At 42.1% G+C, this 22,040-nt stretch overlaps 1 protein-coding gene and 1 pseudogene across 2 annotated transcripts in view; both read left to right on the top strand.

The window, feature by feature from the left end:
• Positions 1-21,791, top strand: part of TMEM150C (transmembrane protein 150C) — a 77,666-nt gene extending 55,875 nt beyond the window's left edge. For both annotated transcript variants that reach the window (XM_064368451.1, XM_064368448.1), the window contains exons 5-8: positions 55-122; positions 7,554-7,681; positions 13,739-13,917; positions 19,542-21,791. In XM_064368451.1, the coding sequence (XP_064224521.1) occupies positions 55-122; positions 7,554-7,681; positions 13,739-13,917; positions 19,542-19,749 (583 nt within the window). In that variant the 3' untranslated portion in view covers positions 19,750-21,791. The remainder of the gene's footprint in view (positions 1-54; positions 123-7,553; positions 7,682-13,738; positions 13,918-19,541) is intronic.
• Positions 11,315-13,341, top strand: LOC135269945 (large ribosomal subunit protein eL8-like; annotated as a pseudogene).
• Positions 21,792-22,040: the final 249 nt, after the last annotated feature.

The following is a 22,040-nucleotide window of genomic DNA, read 5'->3' as shown; positions in this document are numbered from 1 at the left end:
GGGAGGATTATATATTTTGATATAATAACCATAAAATATTTCATATTTTTCAAGCATCGCAGGTGATAATCCTCCTGCAAGCTGTGTGTTTAGTCAAGTTATGAACATGGCAGCCTTCCTAGGTAAGAATAGCATAAAGAATGCTTTATATGCTTTGGTACATTTCTTTTTTATTTTAAATTCTCCCAAACTCATATCAAAACAATGGGGGACTCAGTTGATTATTTAGTATCATCATATCACATCAATATGCTGAAGTCAGCTCTTTGTTTTAAAGATCTTTTTCTCTCATACAATATTTACGTTCACCCTGCTGTCCTTACACTTTCTCTTCCCTTTACTGTCTTTATCATTTCAGACATTCTTGACTTGATTTCTTTTGCTGCATAAAATAATATATTTCATGTTCTAAAATCCTGTATGAGAATGTAATATTGTATAATACGTTTGTTTTGAAAAGAATGCCTTCTTTATTCCCTCACTAGCAAAGATGAAAAAATGCATGGACTCTGTGATATTTGTTGATGATCGTCTTTAAACCTGAAGGTCAACATTAGCATTAGGATTACACTCTCTCCCATGCCTATAGATGCAGTAAGCTGGCAAATGGAGAAGGAGGCTTAAAAAGAAGAAGAAACCTTTGATACTCATATCTATCCCCCATTCCTCACTGTTTCTCAGGGCCCAAGACCCTCATGCAATATTCTGTCCCGTCTGTGAGTGCGTCCATGACCCTGTGTAGTCCTCCAGAGATGGTGGGAACCACCCGTGCACTCTATCCTTTTTCAAATCTACTTGTATACCATCTCCTCAAGGCCAGGCTTTCCCAGTGCCTCTAGAGTCAACTAGCTGTCACTGTCAGCATGCTGTTCGGACAGCTCACCCTTCCCACGATGGTGTTCTAGAAGTGGTTCTTTTGATGGTGGGACTTCCACTCCAAGTAAGAGGTAGTATCATTACGGAGGGAATATTCAACCTTTGTGGGACTTGTCCCCCAAAGAGGTGACCTGTATTTCACCTCCACTGCCCAAAATTCCTACTCACTCTTAATCTGTTAGTTTTTAATGTTTGCTATAAGAAAGGGAAGACGGCAGGGTGCAGTGGCTCACGCCTGTAATCCCAGCACTTTGGGAGCCTGAGGCAGGTGGATCATGAGGTCAAGAAATCAAGATCATCCTGGCTAACATGGTGAAACCCTGTCAAAATACAAAAATTAGTGGGACGTGGTGGCACATGCCTGTGGTCCCAGCTACTTGAGAGGCTGAGGCGGGAGAATCACTTGAACCCAGGAGGCAGAGGTTGCAGTGAGCCGAGATCATGCCACTGCACTCCAGCCTAATGACAGAGCAAGACTCAAAAAAAAAGGAGGTGGTGGGGAAGACCTTTGGAAATCAGTGGAAAATCAAGGGAGATGTTTGGTCCAACATGCAACACAGGTGGAATCTTAGTTGGTTCAGAAAGCCCAGAACATGAGAAACATGGAGAATATTTCCCATCAGGCCCATCAGGCCTCCCTTGAACCTATAAGTTTCAAAAAGAAGTACACTAGGGAGCTTCTGTGCAGTTAGCAAGATTCTTCCCTGGGCTAACCATCTTTCCATCAAGGTGCTCCCCAGGCTTCCCCAAAGCATATCCCATTTGCCAAAGCAGGAAGTGTCTGGAAGGCATGGACTGCTACACTACCACTAAGGAGAAAGTCAAATATACACTGATGCTGGGGTTGCCGAATCTTTATAAAAAACTCTCCTCTTGGCCGGGCGCGGTGGCTCAAGCCTGTAATCCCAGCACTTTGGGAGGCCGAGGCGGGTGGATCACGAGGTCAAGAGATCGAGACCATCCTGGTCAACATGGTGAAACCCCGTCTCTACTAATACAAAAAATTAGCTGGGCACGGTGGCGCGTGCCTGTAATCCCAGCTACTCAGGAGGCTGAGGCAAGAGAATTGCCTGAACCCAGGAGGCGGAGGTTGCGGTGAGCCGAGATCGCGCCATTGCACTCCAGCCTGGGTATCAAGAGCGAAACTCCGTCTCAAAAAAAAAAAAAAAAAAAAAAAAAAAAAAAAAAAACTCTCCTCTTTATGCCCCTGGCAGTCAGGACTTTCACATCCTAGATTTTCACAAGTATCAAGAAGGATGGCACCTGCAGCATCTTGTGCACCTGTGGGCACCAGGGCCAGTCCTGGGCAGTCAGGTTTGGTTATCACTGCTTTCAGCCTCAGAGCTGCCAGGAGCTTTATATGTGCTCCGTTTTTCTACTCCTGACACTGTTCTTCTGAAAAGACCTAATAAACTTATTCATCCCAAGACATAAATAGCTGCTAAGGAACATTTGCATTTAACAGAGCGCAAAGCCCCAAGAGTGAATCTTGAATGGCAGGAGCAGGAACCTTTCCTTGCCCCTCTGCCATCATAGCACGTAGGGCTGCAGGCTGGCACCTATTTGTATGATCATCCCACAGGGGGCAAAAATGATCATTAATAGCCATCATTTCTATTCCAGGAACAATGCTAAGTGCTTTGCAAATACTACCTCATTTAAGCGTGATACTCAAGCCTGGAATATAAAAAAGCTGTCACCAGCTGTCTGTCCTCCCACTGGGCTTTAAACAAACCAGTGAGCACATCGGAAGCCACATTTTGTTTCCTTTATATGCTTAAGACAAATTGATATTTCCCAGTAGTCTTTAAGTGTATAATTTTCAGAAACCCAGTTTGTATAGCTCTCAAGTTTATCCAGTTATAAAGCTTATGATTGACTACAAAAACATTTCCAAAAACAAAGCAATGAAAGCAAGATCCCCTCTTCCAGATGACATTTGTCATCATCTTATTCTCCAGTCCTTCCTGCTCCACCAAGAAGCAATTAAGCTTTTGCTAGCTCTTGCTCTAAGGTATTACAACATCCAGTGTTTATTCTGTATTATCTTTCATCATTTTTAGTGCCATCTGGTAGACATAAAATTGATTAAGATTAGTGTTCAATGGGAGCAAACCAACAATTATTTATTTATCAACTCTGAGAGTGAAAAAAAATCAGTTTACTAATGATTCCTCCTCTAAACTGTGGATGCCTTCATCTCCCCAGGCCTGCCCCTGTTAGATTTCAGAGTATTACTTTAGACTACATAACTAACTTTAAGAAATAACCCACACTGCCTATAAGTCACTGCTTTTCGGCAGCTGGGTTATAATTTACAATATAAAAATGGGTCAATGTAGCATATATTAAAATTAGCAAAGATATTTTATCTTTTTTGACAGACTAACCAAAGATTGAATGCACCGTTATTTTCTTTACAGAATTAGTTATGCTGTTTGTCTTGAAACTGCATTTCTTTCCACGGGGTGGGAGAGAAAAAGACCTAAGACAAATTTCTTCAATGGAATATAATTTCCTGCACTGGGGAGGGTGTGAGAATAAAGCTAATAGCTGAATGACTTCAGTCACCCAATAGCAGCCACTCTCCCTCCTTCAGCAAAACATATTGACTGTTGTGTTCTACCACAGTCATAAATAGGAATTACTGATGCATCAAGAGTAAAACTAAATAAAACCAAAAAGGATTTGGCCAGGCACCAGTTTAGAACTGCAAGGAAGAGACGTTATTTTGAGTTTTGAACTTTAAAAACCCAGTCAGACTCAGAATTTAAAATGTAATTAGAAAAATCAGCCATTATTGTATTTGTGTGCTTTTAAAAATAGACAGAGAAATTAAGTAGGGGACACCTGTATAGCAAAGGACTGTTCTAAATACCAAAAACGACAGAAGGATGAGTTTTTAAAATCTTTTCTGGGTTGAGCGCAGTAGCTCACAAAATCCTAGCACTTCGTGAGGCCAAGGTGGGCGGATCACCTGAGGTCGGGAGTTCAAGACCAGCCTGACCAACATGGAGAAACCTCATCTCTACTAAAAATACAAAATTAGCCAAGCGTGGTGATGCATGCCTGTACTCCCAGCTACTAGGGAGGCTGAGGCAGGAGAATTGTTTGAACCCAGGAGGCGGAGGTTGCAGTGAGCCAAGATCGCGCCATTGCACTCCTGTCTGGACAACAGGAGCAAAACTCCGTCTCAAAAAAAATCTTTTCTGAAACCGTTGGTGAAATGTAAAATTTTAATGAAACAAAAAAAATCTATTGATCAGAACGTGAGTGTGGTAAAAGTTAGTCAGCATATATAAAGATGGCTTTGAAACAGCCCGTAAGTCTTTTTCAAGAAGGTAGAATTAAATCACTACTTGGTTAAAAATGGACTTCATAACACTCCAAATCTGCCTCCATTCATACCTAAGTGTTAATAAAACTGTTATGCAGCAGAATCTTTATTAGATCCATCATTCTAAAAATTCAGCTAGAATCTATTTTAAAAGGAAAGTATGCCTCTCCTGATCTGATTAATAATGGAGTTAAGAGGTTAAAAAAGGGCCAAGCGTGGTGTTTAGAATGCAATTCTAGAAGTTGGGAGTGTTGGGTTAATAGGTTTCTGTTTCCAGCTTAATTTCATCATTTGTTCATGATAAGATGACTTATCATTCATATTACAAATAGGACAGCTAGCAAAGCAGGGACCAGGAGATGTTGCATGTCCTGTGTTTACTGGAGAGAAATAGGTAATGAAGAGATGGCCACCAGTTCTGTTCCCCTGGGCATAAAGGAACAAACTGTTTGACTGGATGGGTCAACATGAGCCATTTCAGGAACTGGGTTTGGGGCTTAGGCCAAGTTCCAGCACCATCCTATCCCACAAAATGACCAGCAGAGAGTTCTCAGAGTCATACTTTTCAGTGGTCATTTTTTAAAAATTAGCATGGTAGCTCATGCCTGTAATCCCAGCACTTTGGGAGGCCAAGGAGGGCAGATCATGATGTCAGGAGATGGAGACCATCCTATCCAACATGGTGAAACCCCGTCTCTACGAAATTTATTTAAAAAAGAAAAAAATTAGCTGTGTGTGGTGGCATGCACCTGTAGTCCCAGCTACTTGGGAGGCTGAGACAGGAGAATCTCTTGAACTCAGGAGATGGAGGTTGCAGTGAGCCGAGATTGTGCGCTGTGCCACTGCACTCCAGCCTAGCAACAGAGTGAGACTCCATCTCAAATAAAAAAAAAAAAAAAAAAAAAAAAATTAGCTGGATGCGGTAGCTCATGCCTGTAATTCCAGCACTTTGGGAAGCCAAAGCAGGCAGATTGCCTGAGGTCAGGAGTTCAAGACCAGCCTGACCAATATGGTGAAACCCCATCTCTACTAAAAATATAAAAATTAACCGAGCGTGGTGGCATGGGCCTGTAGTCCCAGCTACTTGGGAGGCTGAGACAGGAGAATTGCTTGAATGAGGGAGGCAGAGGTTGCAGTGAGCCAAGATTGCACCATTGTACTCCAGCCTGGCTACAGAGTGAGACTTCGTCAAAAAAAAAAAAAAATTAAATGTGCTGTCTTAGTGTCTTGTAATTATGTCCTAACAGCTATACACAACTCATTAGAAGGATATCCTATGGTGCCTGTGTTGAACTTTCTAGGCTTAATCTAATGGCCTCTTTGTTTTGTTTTGTTTTTTGTTTCTTGTTTTTTGAGAGCACTGTCAGCTGGGTTGGAGTGCAGTGGTGAGATCTCAGCTCACTACAACCTCTGCCTCCCGGGTGTAAACAATTCTCCTGCCTCAGCATCTCGAATAGCTGGGATTACAGGCACCCATCACCAAACCCAGTTAATTTTTTGTATTTTTAGTAGAGATAGGGTTTCGCTATGTTGGCCAGGCTGGTCTTGAACTCCTGACTTCGTGATCCACCCTCCTTGGCCTCCCAAAGAGCTGGTATTACAGGCGTGAGCCACTGGGCCTGGCCTAATGGCTTCTTTAGCTGATGATCACTTTGTATTGTGGTGCCGTGTGTTGAATTACTCCTCTTCCCCACTTGCTCCTCCTATTCCTATCCTAAAATTAATAAGACATTATGCTATTTTTCATCCTCTAGGGTAATTATTGTCATTGTTAAAGACTTTGGATATAACTCCTACCTAGGTCCCTCAAACCAATAGTTGGAGAAACTATTGTCAACTCAGGTATAATGTATTAATTTTCCGATGAATAGTGGGTACTAGCTGAAGCGTATACCAAAAGATATGTCAGGGATGAACAATTTGAGATTTCATAAATCATGATTTATCTCTATTTTGCTTCCAAAATCTAAATGTTAATCAAGTTTTATACCACTCTTTGATCAGAAGTACTTAGAACTAAAAGTCAACTTATTGAGCTTAAAGTCATAGCGTGACACTATGAAATTCAACATACTTGGGAAGTGCAAATTTATGGATAGATTTTCTTTATTAATGGCTACTAATAATGGCCTGTAATCAAAGGAAAACCTCTAGCAAATAATTACCAACTTAATTGCTGAATAAATAGGGTAATTCTTGAATTTCTAATTGTCTTTCCTACTGAATCTTAATGTCAAAATAAATTATCTTAGTAGTAAGTTTATTTCCTTACATGTAGATATTATTTACATTAATTGCAAGTGCTTTTTCATCATGTGTAGACTAAGCTCTCCCAACTCTTTGTATAAATATGAAAATATCTCTGCCCCAGGCAATTAATAAAAGGTCATCCTCAGATTAGGGCCTGAGTATGGACTATCCCAAGGTTACTATTAGAAGTCAGATTTGAAATCTAAGTAACTTCCCTCATTCTCTCTTCAGATTCTCAGATACCCGTTTGCTTCAAAAGATACAGTGGACTTTTAAAATGAGGAATTAACATTATTTTCAGGAATTGAGTTTTCTTGATATACTGGGTATGATTTTTAGTATATACCAAATCCCTCAATCTGCTATGTTGAAATACAGATTTAATAAGTGTGAATATTGTAACCGCTCCAATTTGGATTAACTATCTTTGTTGTTTGACAGTGAACATCTCCAAGTAGAATCAAAGGGAAGATGAGGGAAAACCAGTAATAAAGGAACTTGTACACTTTCCACTCTCTTTCTTCCTCTGCCCAGGCATGGTTGATGGTGCTGGCACCAGCAGAGTTATCTAGATGTAACCTTGTCTTCTTCCCGTTATTTTCCTGCCCTGTCATTATTTTCCACATTGTTCTAAGCTAAAGGAAGACTGAGTCGGTCTGTCTTTATCCCATCTTATTTGCTGTGTGCCAGACCTCTGCAGTGCTCTCCTAAGCCAGTCTGTCCTGTGCTGACCTTGTTTTTGAAAACTCTGAGAACAACACTATTCACAGGCCTATCACCCTTGTCTCGCCCAAATAACATACAGCCCTGCTGCCTGGAGTCCTCTCTGCCTCTCCGCTGTCCCCAGATTGGGTATACTAAAACATCTAAATAATCATAAGCATTGCATGGAAAGTTTCTTTGAAAAATTGTGGATCATTCCAGAGATGTAAAATATACTGTGGTGAAAAGTTTGATTTTGCACATTGTGGCTTTAGAATTCTGCCTCTTAACTAAGAAAATAGTGCAGTGAAAAAAAAAAAAAAATTCTGCCTCACAGTCTAGGCGTGTGATTTAATTTCTTTCATTTACGACTTTGCTTTATTCCTAGCCCTTGTGGTAGCTGTTCTGCGCTTCATACAACTGAAACCGAAGGTTTTAAACCCGTGGCTGAATATTAGTGGATTGGTGGCGCTGTGTCTGGCTTCCTTTGGAATGACCTTACTTGGTAATTTTCAGGTACTTGATTTGGCCTTTTTCACCTCCCTCTGACACTGGTGAGACCTTCACTTGTGAGATTATCAAAGCTATTGAGGTATAATCACCATATGGCCCATATCATTTGGCACAAACCTTCCTTTGGAAATTAGGGCTCTTTTCCATGGCACCTCAGAGGAATTCAGCTGCTTCAACATGAAGCTGAACATCTCCTTCCTAGTCACTGGCTGCCAGAAACTCATTGAAGTAGACGATGAACACAAACTTGGTACTTTGTAGGAGAAGCGTGTAGCCACAGGAGTCGCTGCTGACACTCTGGGGGAAGAATGGAAGGGTTATGTGGTCGACAAACAAGGTTTCCCCATGAAGCAGGGTGTCTTGACCCATGGCTGTGTCCTCCTGCTACTGAGTAAGGGGCATTCCTGTTACAGCAAGGAGAACTGGAGGAAGAAAGGGAAAATCAGTTCGTGGTAGCATTGTGGATGCCGATCTGAGTGTTCTCAACTTGGTTATTTAAAAAAAAAAGAAATGGAGAGAAGGATATTCCTGGACTGACTGATACTATGGTGCCTCGTTGCTTGGGGCCCGAAAGAACTAGCAGAATCCACAAACTTTTCAATCTCTCTAAAGAAGATGATGTCTGCCAGTATGTTGTAAGAAAGCCCTTAAACAAAGAAGGTGAGAACCTAGGACCAAAGCACCCAAGATTCAGCGTCTTGTTCCTCCCCGTGTCCTGCAGCACAAATGACAGCGTATTGCTCTGAAGAAACAGCGTACTAAGAACAATAAGAGACTGCAGAGCATGCTGAACTTCGGCCAGGAGAATGAAGGAGGCTAAAGAGAAGCACCAGAAACAAATTGCAAAGAGATGCAGACTTTCCTCTCTGAGAACTTCTATTTCTAAGTCTGAATCCAGTCAGAAATAAGATTTTTTGAGTACCAAATAAATAAGGTCAGACACGCACACGCGCACACACACACACGCACACGGAACACTGGTTTCTAATATGCACAGGTTCTCTAGCGTTTAGCCTTTCTAGTCTCTCAGCCTGGTCTTCCTGAGTTCTGTTACACGTTTGAGGTTGTTAAATATGCCTATGAAATACAGTGTGGCTACTGAGAAGAGCAGCTACTAGAACAGCTGTGTATTTTCTACAAAGGATTTCCAAGTGGTTTACACTTTTTTTCATAACAAATTGGATCCTAATGTACCTTTCTAGAAAACCAATAGGATCATTGCCTCTCTATGACTAAATACCAAACATCCTTATTGGATGAAAGCATGCTTTTCGGATTAGCGAGTTTATGTGGAAGCCAAGTTTGAAAGCCCAGAATTTCTCTAGAACACCTATGACTTATTTAAAGATATACTAACCCTAGCTCCCCTTCCTGGAAATTCAGAAGCCCAAGGTCACAACCTGTTAGCATAATTTTCCTTGCCAATACCATTACACAACTCTTGACAAGAATGACTTTATTTGTAAAATAGACAAGGAAATCTCTGTACTATTTCAGTGGTTGACTGATTTCCCTCCCTCCCTACCAGCCTCCAACCTATGCTATTTATACTGCTGCTAGAAACTTCCTCCTTGTGGGCAAACACTGATCCTGGCACTCCTCCCCCTGTCTGTTGAATGAAATCCCAAATGGCATAGGCATTCAAGATCCTCAGCATTCTAGTGTGCATTTAGTAATGTTTCTAATGAAAATAGTAGTGGATTTTCTAAGGCCGTTTCTTGTCCTGCCCTCAGCACTGCTGATTTATTAAACCAGGATCACATCGCTTCTCGGCCTTTTGGCTAAGATCAAGTGTAAACCAGGATCACTCATTCCCAAAGACTTCCCCTGGCACATAGTAGCGACCCAATAAGTATTTTTTGCTTGATGAGTTGTAAATAGGCAATCTCATCAATTCCTCTAACATTGTATCTTCCATCTATATCCAGCTAGGCAACCAGAAAGCTGCATTCTTAGAATAGATTGGTTGAAGCAGTGATTACCAGGAGAATTATTGAGAGTTTATCCTGTTAAGATCCAAAATGATAAGGCATGGGACATTTTAATTGAACTTTTAGTGGGAGTCTCCCCCACTTGCCAGCCTGTGCTGAGGTACAGGCATGTTGTAAAGTGTTCTATCACTGTCGCTTCTCTTGACCAGGGCTTTGATGAGTTACTAAAAACACATTTTGTTCTTTACGAAAGTCCTAGAAAAATCCCCAAGATTGGGTGGCTTTGGCGAACCACAAATACTCAAGACCATGAATATTGACACTACTTATGAAGTATATTTGCTGCTGGAATATAACAGAATACATGAGAAATGACAAGTTGGTTTCCTAGGGAGAAACCAGGTGGCTAGTATATGGGATGGGAGACAGACTTTTCAATCTATCCCTTATTATAATTTTTTTAAGTTTGAACTATGTAACTGTATTATCTTTCTTAAAAGATTAAAAATAATGAATGAATAGATTTATATAGCATGGGAAACCAATTTTCTAGAAGCAAAATTCGATTTGCAGGTATCGTTATTTTAAAAAATTTTGAAAATACATCTTTTGAGCTGTGAGAGAAAACATGGCTTCTTCTAAAAAAGAGGTAAAAATCCTACAGCCAAAAAATTGTAAAGGAAAAGTAATATTGATATGATGCAACCATTATGAACAACAGTGTCAAACGACAAGACATCTGAAAGCAACAGCAATTCAAAAAAACAATATTTTCACAGTGGCTTAAAGCCATGTCTTCAACAGTAGATTTTACTTTCCTATATGTGCAATTAAAAACTATATGTAAATACAGTGAGTTTTTATTGTACCACTGCACTCTAGCCTGGGCAACAGAGCAAAACCCCATCTCAAATGTGTATATATGTATATATATGTATATATGCACAAACATATATGTTAGGTTTGATGAAGACATGGATAGACTTTGTTTTTTCATTTTTTGGAGAAATGGATAGATAGTCTTGGTGAAGTACGATTGACTAAAAAAATTATGATCTAGGCTGGGCACAGTGGCTCACGCCTATAATCCCAGCACTTTGGGAGGCCGAGGCAGGTGGATCACGAGGTCAAGAGATCGAGACCATACTGGTCAACATGGTGAAACCCTGTCTCTACTAAAAATACAAGAAATTTAGCTGGGCTTGGTGGCGCATGCCTGGAGTCCCAGCTACTTGGAAGGCTGAGGCAGGAGAATCGCTTGAACCCAGGAGGCAGAGGTTGCGGTGAGCCAAGATCGCGCCATTGCACTCCAGCCTGGGTAACAAGAGTGAAACTCCATCTCAAAAAAAAAAAAAAAGAAGAAGAAAAAAAAAATTATGATCTAATGGTGATAATCTGAATATATATATATATTTAGGTATGTGTATATATATATATATATACATGAAAATACAAAAGGAGTTTTAAGTGATGGAGAGATATATATATATATATTTGAAACGGAGTTTCACTCTTGTTGCCCAGGCTGGAGTGCAATGGCGCGATCTTGACTCACCGCAACCTCTGCCTCCTGGGTTCAAGCGATTCTCCTGCCTCAGCCTCCTAAGTAGCTGGGATTACAGGTGTGCACCACCATGGCCAGCTAATTTTTTCTTTTTAGTAGAGATGGGATTTCTCCATGTTGGTTAGGCTGGCTCAAACTCCTGACCTCAGGTGATTTGCCCACCTTGGCCTCCCAAAGTGCTGGGATTATAGGTGTGAGCCACTGCACCTGGCCAAAGTAATGGATATATTTTAAAATATCAGTGGGTAATAATTTGAGGAGTTTACATCTGAACCCCCAATGGAAATAACCTAAATGGGAGTCCTTTAACCTATTTCCTCTACAAAAGCCTTGAGTATGAATCTTCAAATCCTGTTGTCCTACTGTGGGTCTCTATATGTGGCAAAAGCTCATAGATGACAGTTTTTCTTATTACTATAGGAAAATAAAACTAAAAAAAATTCCCATTAACAATGAATTAGGGCCAGGTATGGTGGCTCACGCCTGTAATCCCAGCACTTTGGGAAGCCTAGGCGGGTGGATCATCTGAGGTTGGGAGTTCGAAACCAGCATAACCAACATGGTAAAACCCCATCTCTACTAAAATACAAAAATTAGCTGGGTGTGGTATCATATGCCTGTAATCCCAGCTACTTGGGAGGCTGAGGCATGAGAATCACTTGAACTCGGAGGGCTGAGGTTGCAGTGAGCTGAGTTCACACTACTGCACTCCAGCCTGGGTGACAGAGTGAGACTCTGTCTAAAAAAAAAAAAATGAAGCCAGGCACCATGGTGGCTCACGCCTGTAATCGTAGCACTTTGGGAGGCCAAGGCAGGTGGATCACTTGAGGTCAAGAGGTGGAGATCAGCTTGGCCAACATGTTGAAACTCTGTCTTAACTAAAAATGCAAATATTAGCCGGGTGTGGTAGCACATACCTGTAACCCCAGCTACAGCCTGGGCGACAGAGCACTTTATGTCAAAAAAAACAATGAATTAGTCACATTACACAGGCCAGTTTTATAAGAGTAAAAAACATAGCTTAAAAGGTTTTAGTTGTCCATGCCAATTAAATCTTGACTTGCCTAGAATTGGCTGTCCTCTGTCAGTAAATATATATCGACCAGGATGGATGGCTCATGCTTGTAATCTCAGCATTTTGGGAGGCCAAAGATATACTGGCCTCCAGTAGGACCAAAGCGGGAGGACCACTTGAGCTCAGAAGTTTGTGACCAGCCTGGGCAACCTAGAAAGACACCATCTCTCTAAAAAAATAATAAATAAATAAATAGCACTCTCCTCCTGCTACCCAAGATGCTGCAAGGAAAGAAGGCCAGAGTGAAGAAGGTGGCTCCGGCCCCTGCTGTCGGGAAAAAGCAGGAGGCCAAGAAAGTGGTGAAGCCCTGGTTTGAGAAAAGGCCTAAGAATTTTGGCATTGGACAGGACATGCAGCCCCAAAGTGACCACACCCGCTTTGTGAAATTGGCCCACTCTATCAGGTTACAGTGGCAGAGAGCCATCCTCTCTGGCTGACCCACAAGTACAGACCAGAGACAAAGCAAGAGAAGAAGCAGAGGCTCTTGGCCTGGGCTGAGAAGAAAGCTGCCGGCAAAGGGGACGTCCCCAGTAAGGGACCACCTGTCCTTTGAGCAAGATTTAACACTGCCACCACCTTGGTGGAGAACAAAAAAGGTCACCTGGTGGTGACTGCACACAACGTGGATCCCATCCAGCTGGTTGTCTTCCTGCCTGCCCTGTGTCGTAAAATGGGGGTGCCTTACTGCATTATCAAGGGGAGGGCAAGACTGGGATGCCTAGTCCCCAGGAAGACCTGCACCACTGTCGCTTTCACACAGGTTAACTCGGAAGACAAAGGAGTTTTGGATAAGCTGGTAGAAGCTATTGGGACCAATTACAGTAAGATATGATGTAATCCGCCGTCACTGGGGAGGCAGTGTCTTGGGTCCCAAGTCTGTGCCTCGCATCGCCAAGCTCAAAAAGGCAAAGGCTAAAGAACTTGCCACCAAGCTGGGTTAAATGTACACTGTTGAGTTTTCTGTATGTTAAAAAACAGTTAAAGTAATACAAAATTTCCTTCAAAAGGAAAAAATTAGCCAGGCATGGTGGCACGTGCCTGTGGTCCCAGCTACTTGAGAGGCTGAAGTGGGAGGATCACTTTGAGCCAGGGAGCCGTCATCACGCCACTGTATTCCAGTCTGGGAGACAGAGTGAGACCCTGTCTCAAAAAACACACACACACACACACACACACACACACACACACACACACACACACAAAACAAAAAAACCTGTAGAAACGTTTCTTTTTCTGTAACTCTCCTACTGTTTTCTTTCACTTTTTCTAAACAAATATTTTTAAGGGTTGGGGGTATTACTTATTTATTTCCTTCATCCCCTCAGAGTTCAAACCATTTGAGAATAGAACAAAGAGCTAATCTTTCTACAATCTATCATCCCATTGTTGGGATATCTCTTTTCCTGTATTTTCCCCTCATCTGTTCCTTCAACTTGCATGTCTTCTTTGCTGAATGGGCCTTCATGTGTCATTATCCGTTCATCCCTAAGCTCACGAATGATGAAGAAATCCATAACGTCGGAACTTCCTTGACCTTTGGATTTGGCACGTTGACCTGCTGGATCCAGGCTGCACTGACACTCAAGGTCAACATCAAGAATGAAGGACGGAGAGTTGGAATTCCACGGGTTATTCTGTCGGCATCTATCACTCTCTGTGTGGTCCTCTATATCCTTTGAATGTGAAAAGGTTCTTTTGCCAGTAAGGTGAAAACAAGTAACTGTCTCTGCAGAAGAACCCAGTGGGTTAGGGTATTCTGCCGGATCATCTCAGAATCTTAAGGCAAAACAAAGGTAAATGGGTATAAAAACAAAAACTCAGACCGATTTTTCATGCCGAAGGGGAGACGGAGAAATAAAAATAAAACAAGGTCTGCCCTCTCCGGATGAGGAAGGTGTCATGCACTCTCCTTATCACTAATGATGTAAAAGTTCTCATTTGTGAAAATCAGAGACTGCGTAGCCAAAAGAGAATTGTCATTTTTTCTCCAGCTTAAAAAAAATTCATCTGTGACTTTATTAACAGCCCTGTTATTTCATTTCATTTATTAGCTCTGAAATGAATTTCAGAGGACCAATACATTTATATCTTCCAGGAAAATAATGAAACTTTTCTGGAAGACAAATTCAAGCACTAAATTAACGTTGCATGTGTAGCTTTCCTCAAATATTTGAGGTTTGGGGATGCTGTTCATTTTTTTTCCTCTCCTCAGAGTTTGAACCAATTGAGAATAAACAATAAAAGTCAGATGGGGCCGGGCGCGGTGGCTCACGCCTGTAATCCCAGCACTTTGGGAGGCTGAGGCTGGTGGATCACGAGGTCAAGAGATCGAGACCATACTGGTCAACATGGTGAAACCCCGTCTCTACTAAAAAAATACAAAAAAATTAGCTGGGCACAGTGGCGCGTGCCTGTAATCCCAACTACTCAGGAGGCTGAGGCAGGAGAATTGCCTGAACCCAGGAGGCAGAGGTTGCGATGAGTCGAGATCGCGCCATTGCACTCCAGCCTGGGTAACAAGAGCGAAACTCCGTCTCAAAAAAAAAAAAAAAAAAAAAAAAAGTCAGATGGGGATGGATGAAGAAATCAGCCTTTATTCTAGTAAACCTGAAAGGAAAGTGCTGCAGGTCTCCTCTCTCACACCTTGGAATTCAACTTAACCACCCAGTAACAAGCAGAGAAACCAAGGAAAGGCAGAGGAGAGCACCTCACTCACAGATCCCAGAGAGAGTCTATCTTAGGGTGGAATGCAGTGACCTCACTTGCTAATAGTGCGGCCCAATAGAAGCCTTCCAGTTCCCATCCCACCAATCAGATCAGTCACTCATTCCATGGAGTGGAGTAATCAGAAGCGTTCAACTTTGGGAGGCGAAGGAAGGAGGATCGCTTGAAGCCAGGAGCTCCAGATCCACCTGGACAGCAAAGCGAGACCCCGTCTCTACAAAAAGAAAATAAAAATCTAAAAATCAGCTGGGTGTTGTGATGAGCACCTGTAATCCCAGCTACTGGGGAGGCTGAGTTGGGCTCACTTGAGACCAGGAGTTTGAGGCTGCAGTAAGCTAAGATAAATCCTGTCTCTAACCATCAATCAATCAATAATAAAGGCATGATGCTGTGGCTCATGCCTGTAATCCTAGCACTTTGGGAGGCTGAGGCAGGAGGACTACTTAAGCCCAGGAGTTCAAGACCAGCCTGGGCAAGATAGCAAAACCTGGTCTCTATAAAATTTTGTTTTAAAAAAAAGTTAGCAAGGTGTGGTGGTGTGTACCTGTAGTCCAAGATACTTGGGGGGCTGGGGGCGAGAATCACTTGATCCCAGGAATTTGAGGCTGCAGCGAGATGTGATCATGCCACTGTAATCCAGCCTGGGTGACAGAGTGAGGCCCTGGCTCAAAAAAAAAAAAAAAAAAAGGAAAAGGAAAAATAAAAGAAGTGTTAACTCTAATAAGGTCCTCTTAGGAAACCAGAGAAGGAAATCAAGGTTCCTAAAGGGTAGGCTGTATAGCAAACACAATTACACATCTTCAGTCATAATAATCACCAATACTTATACAGCATGCTAGGCATTATTCTAAGTACGTTAAATGTATCAACTCTTTTTATCTTCACTTAACATGTAAGAACAGTGAATCACACAGAAGTTTAATGTGCCCAAGATCACACAGATGATGTGTGGTGGATCAAGATTTAAACTCAGGCTCAGCTCTTGCACTTTTAACCACTACAGGACCCCACCTCAGAGAAAGTGGCTTTATCAAGATGCGATTTGGATGGAAAAGAAAAAAAGAGACAGTAACTTTAGAATGAAATAATGGCATTCACAGCAACCTGGATGGAATTGGAAAACATTATTCTAAGTGAAGTAAGTCAGGAAGGGAAAATTTTTTTTTTTGGGGGGGGACAGAGTTTTGCTCTTGTTGCCTAAGCTGGAGTGCAATGGTGCGATCTCAGCTCACCGCAATCACCACCTCCCAGGTTCAAGCAATTCTCCTGCTTCAGCCTCCTGAGTAGCTGGGATTACAGGTGGGTGCCACTATGCCCAGCTAACTTTTTGCACTTTTAGTAGAGATGGGGTTTCACCATGTTGGCCAGGCTGGTCCCGAAATCCTGACCTTGTGATCTGCCCACCTTAGCCTCCCAAAGTGCTGGGATCACAGGTGTGAGCCACCATGCCTGGCAGGAATGGAAAACCAACCATTCTATGTTAGTGGGAGCTAAGCTGTGAGGACACAAGGGCATTAGAATGACACAGTGGACTTTGGGGACTTGGGAAAGGATGGGAGGGGAGTGAGGGATAAAAGACTACACATCGGGTACAGTGTACACTGCTCTGGTGGTGGGTGCACCAAAATCCCAGAAATCATCACTAAAGAACCTATTCATGCAAACAAATACCACCTATTCCCTAAAATCCTATTGAAATAAAAATGAATAAATTTAAAGTTCAAAAATAGCTAGAAAAAAATAAAGTATATCAATTTCTTAAAAAAAAAACAGAAAATAGTTTTAAAGTATGAATAGAAGCAGACCCTAAGATGAGGGGGGAAAGAATAAAATATGAAAACATACACAGTTCAGAGCCCATTCTCTAGTTAGTGGAGTATTTGGACTATTTATTTCTTCTTCATTCACAAATTCCATTCCACCATTTTGCTGATTTTCCGAAGCTCTACAGTCACATTAGATAGAGAACATTTAAGGACTTAAGTTCAAGCCAAAATACTTACTTCTTACTAGCAACCTAATAAATACTTTATGTTCAAAAAGATCAAGACTCTGCCAATATGGGATACTTGTGATTTCTCCATTAATTTAAGTAATAAGTGAATATTGCTTTGGCAATATTTTGCACCCTTGTTCGGAAGAATGTGCAGACTTTAAATTATTCTGAGATGTTGTGTGGGTGGTGGGGGGCGGTTTTTTTTTTTTAGATGGAGTTTAGCTCTTGTTGTCCAGGCTGGAGTGCAGTGGTGCGATCTCGGCTCACTGCAACCTCCACCTCCTGCGTTCAAGTGATTCTCCTGCCTCAGCCTCCTGAATAGCTGGGATTACAGGCACACACCACCACGCCTTGCTAATTTTGTATTGTTAGTAGAGACAGGGTTTCACCATATTGGTCAGGCTGGACTTGAACTCCCGATCTCAGGTGATCCACCTGCCTTGGCCTCCCATAGTGCTGGGATTACAGGCATGAGCCACTGTGCCTGGCCTTTTGTGCGTGTGTGTGTGTGTGTTTTACGACAGGGTCTCACTCTGTCGCTTAGGCTGGAGTGCAGTGGCATGATATTGGCTCACTGCAACCTCCATCTCCCAGGTTCAAGCCATCCTCCCATCTCAGCCTCGAGAGTAGCTGGGATTACAGGCATGCATCATCACATCCGGCTAATTTTTGTATTTTTAGTAGAGATGTGGTTTCACCATATTGCTCAGGCTGGTCTTGAACTACTGGGCTCAAGTGATCTGCACTCCTCAGCCTCCCAAAGTGTTGGGATTACAGGCGTGAGCCACCGTGCCCAGCCTATCCTGAGTTTTGAGCTTTCACTAAATGATTCTGATTCGTGTTCTTTCTGAACACGTGGAATCTTTTTTTTTTTCCGGTTCTCAGGTGAATGGATTAAAATTCAGTCAGCAGAGCAAAGTCTGGCTGAAGTAATTTCACATTCCTCCTCTCTGAAAATTTCCCAATTTCATGTCTAATTTCAGAAGATAGAACTAATTCTAAAGAGACCTTTCTAATCTTTCTAAGTAAATGTATTTAGCTCCTCAGACACTTGGCTTTTCACTAAAGCATGCTATGAACGTTTCACCCTTCTTCCCAGCTCCTCCCTCCATTTATTCTGTTGTGTCTATACAGATAAAGACACACATACACACACACACACACACCATATATATCAAGGCATAAGAGTCTGATCTGTTTCTTTTTTTTTCTTTTTCTTTTTTTTTTTTGAGACAGAGTCTCCCATTGTCGCCCGGGTTGGAGTGCAGTAGCACTATTCTTGGCTCACTGCAACCTCTGCCTTTCAGGTTCAAGTGATTCTCCTTCCTCAGCCTCCCAAGTAGCTGAGATTGCAGCACCCGCTACCACGCCTGGCTAATTTTTTGTATTTTTAGTAGAGACGGGGTTTCACTTTGTTGGCCAGGGTGGTCTCAAACTCCTGACCTCGTGATCCGCCCGCCTCAACCTCCCAAAGTACTGGGATTACAAGTGTGAGCCACTGCGCCTGGCCCTCTTTTTCTTTTTTTAAAAATGGAGGCTTGTTGTCACCCTAGCTAGAGTGCAGCGGTGCAATCATAGCTCACTGCAGCCTCAAACTCCTGGGCTCAAGTGATCTTCCCACCTCAGCATCCCAGAGCACTGGGATGACAGGCCGCTACCCCACCTGGCCTCATCTGTTTGTTTATCATGCAAGTTTAAATGTGATACTAGGAATGAAACTAGTCTATACAGTATTGTCTAAAAGACGATAGTGAAAATTAGAAGAGCCAGAAGGGCCAGCCACTAGACATTGTTAGTAGTACTGCAGAGCCAAACACAGCTTACATGTAGGTAGTTAGTAATTTGATGTGTTCAAAATTATTTCTGCAGATATAACGATAACTATGAACTCATAGTCATTTGCAGTGATTTCTTCTTCTTCTTTTTTTTTTTTTTTGAGATGGAGTCTCGCTCTGTCGCCCAACCTTGGGTGCAGTGGCCGATTTCGGCTCGCCATTTGCAGTGTAAATCATAGTATCCCATGATTTTTTAAAAAATAGCTTTATTTTTCTGGCCAACTAATTACTTTGGAATTGTAATCCTTTTGGTAACCTCCCAGTTTCTTAAGCAGCTACAGAGTACAGCTGTTGAGTACATGGCGCAGGAGTTAGAGCTCTTGTTTGAGCCCAGCTCAGTCAATTAATACCTGTGTGACCTCAGGCAAGTTACTTACCCATTTGGTCTCAGTTTCCCTATTTTTAAACAAACTGGCAATGATTTGGATAGAAGAGTATTTAAGGGCAAACAGAACATGTAAAGAAGAGAAACAAAGACAATGATAATAAGATTGTTGTGAGGATTAAGTGATACTATCCATGAAAGCACCTAACAGCATGTCTATCACCAAATAAGAGCTCAGTCATGTTAACTGTTATTATTCATGTCGATTTTCATGTTCAACAAGTTCTAGCAGGCTACTAGTTTTGCTAGTGATGAGGAGAGCCAGACTTTTCCTATAATCTGTCTCTGCCCTGGAAAGATTTCAGTTTTAATGTGCCTGATGAGGGTATTTTCCTTGACTGCTTCTCCCCAGACTTCATCCTCATGGCCCAAAGCATCCACATGTACGCAGCAAGGGTCCAGTGGGGCCTGGTCATGTGCTTCCTGTCTTATTTTGGCACCTTTGCCGTGGAATTCCGGCATTACCGCTATGAGATTGTTTGCTCTGAGTACCAGGAGAATTTCCTAAGCTTCTCAGAAAGCCTGTCAGAAGCTTCTGAATATCAGACTGACCAGGTGTAACCCATCAGTTTTTCCTTGCTGGTGAGGTGAGTGTGACAGTGGGGGAGGGGCCAGGAGGACACACTCACGGGACCTGACACAGCCTCATTTCTCACACACACACACACACACACACACACACACACACACACACACATTCATGGCCACATTTGCCAAATGAGCTTTTCAGGGCGAGTTATTTCTTTAATGAAAAAGCACAAGCCCTTATGTGTGGAAATACACGCTGTTACACTGAAAATATATGCACGACAGAGCAAGAAGCTTGTGCATGGTCACTTCTTCTCCGTCCCCTTCCCAGCACTCCCTCCTCTTCCCATTCTCTCCACATGTCTCAAGCACCCTACTGAGTAGGGCAGGCCAAATGTTCCTTGGGAATCATGCCAACTCCCTAAGTTGCCTTCAGGTCCAAAGGGCTTGGAACCAGCTTTCGAGGAAGTTGTGAATCTGGCGCTAATTTTCTTGAATGGATGATTGTGTGTCATCAAATAGGACAGAAACTATATTGAGATGTGACATTGTGTGGCCTGTGGAAAGGCATGATGGGTAGAACTTTGCCACGGAAGCCCCCTTCATCGTTGTTCAGTGGTCGGCTGCGTGGATCCCAGGAGAGGAATATGCTAAAGACTGTAAGGGCAGAGCCCACCACCATGATTTGGACCTGATGCACTGTGACTGAGAATGATTTCCAAATGTGAATATTTGGAGGGATGTGGTCTGCCAGGCTCGGAACAAGAAGGGGGCAGTGAAGGTATGGTTTAGTGTTTGCTTCCATAGTATGCCATCGACAATTTTTTTATATTCCAAGGTTTATTTTTCCTTCAAGTAACTACCATGACTCTCTCTAAGCCTCATGGACAAGATCTAAACCAAATGCAAGAGCTGAGTGTGCTTTGGGTTCAGCCATGATCGAAGAAAAACAAAGTTCACCTGCAGGCTTCTGTCGGACGCTAAGAAAATAGTCACAGAAAAGTGGAAAGAGATATGGATGTGCAGAGGTAATAAGAACTGCTGCTGGACGTTTATCAAAGATAGGCATTTTAGAGCATCTTGTTGCAAGTCCAAATCTGGGGAGACTTTGTTAATACATATCTTATGTATCTTTTGCTCAAATTTAGTATGTGTTTTTTTATTAAGGGCTTTTCAAATTTGGAATTTGTAGAAGCCAGTTAAAAGAATACCCTTCCTAAAAATCAGAGTGACACAGCTGGTCCCCCTGCTAGCCAACCTGCAGTTCCCAGTTCCCGCCTGCTGAGAGTTCAGAACTCAGACTGTAGGTGTGGGCTTTTGAGGCTGGGCTTCATGACGAAGAGCAGAATTCCAAATTCAGACTGCGTTGGAGTGAGCCAAGTGGACAGACCCTCCACGAGTGCACTTTGTTTCAAGAAATCCTCAGATTTACTCCATAGAGGCCTGGGATTTCATGGAATATAATATGAAAAACATTTTTTAACTCAACCAAAATCTGAATTTCTTGAGGAACAGGTCAATGTCTTTTCATCTGTGTATTTTTCCCCACCTCCTAGCACAGTGCCTGGCACATATTAGGTGCTCAATAAATGTCTGTTGAATAGAATTATTGATAATTTAAGAGTAGGAAAAAGGAGTGTCAGAGAGAGACTCAAAGATGAGTGAGACAGCATGGAAGATGGCTATTTCACGTGAGACAGGAATGGAAGTGGTCATGAATAGGGGTCAGATGGGGGAGTGAGAATCCCTGTAAGTAAAATGTGACGAAAAGAACAAGCAGAGGAGATTCTCCTGTCAAAAAGGCATCTTACTGTAAATAGTCCAAGGTGACATTTGTTAGTTTTGAATACTGCCTTTGGGTTTCTTTTTTCATTTTTATACTTTAAAATTTTTATCAAAAAACAAAGATTTATGTAGTTTTCTTTTATTCTACACAATCCAAATTAAACAGCTTTTGGTGATGCAATTGTACACTTTCTTAAGAATGTATCTAATAGCACATCTTAGCAGAATCAAGCAATGACTGACATTATTCATTGGGATCTAGCCACTAAATAAAATTCTTTTATGCATAATTGTGATTTTCTTATCTCTTATACCACCATTTCTTCTTTAATATTGAAGCATGTGAAAACCCAGTCAGATATTATGTTAAAAATGGACTTCAGTTTCTTTATTGGTCGGGTATTTTCCAACACCATCAACCAATTCTCTGATTCTCCCGGACACCAATTGGGTATCTACAATTCAATTCTGACACTAATTACCCAGAGTTAGTGTCAGATTCCACAGGTTTAAAGCCTGGGTCCCACAAAACTGCCTCA

The sequence above is a fragment of the Aotus nancymaae genome, unplaced genomic scaffold (assembly GCF_030222135.1).
Source record: "Aotus nancymaae isolate 86718 unplaced genomic scaffold, 86718_ANA_hifiasm-v0.15.2.pri h1tg000006l, whole genome shotgun sequence".
Lineage (NCBI taxonomy): Eukaryota > Metazoa > Chordata > Mammalia > Primates > Aotidae > Aotus > Aotus nancymaae.
Note: the sequence above shows the minus strand (reverse complement) of the source record. Positions and strands in the feature narration are given on the sequence as shown.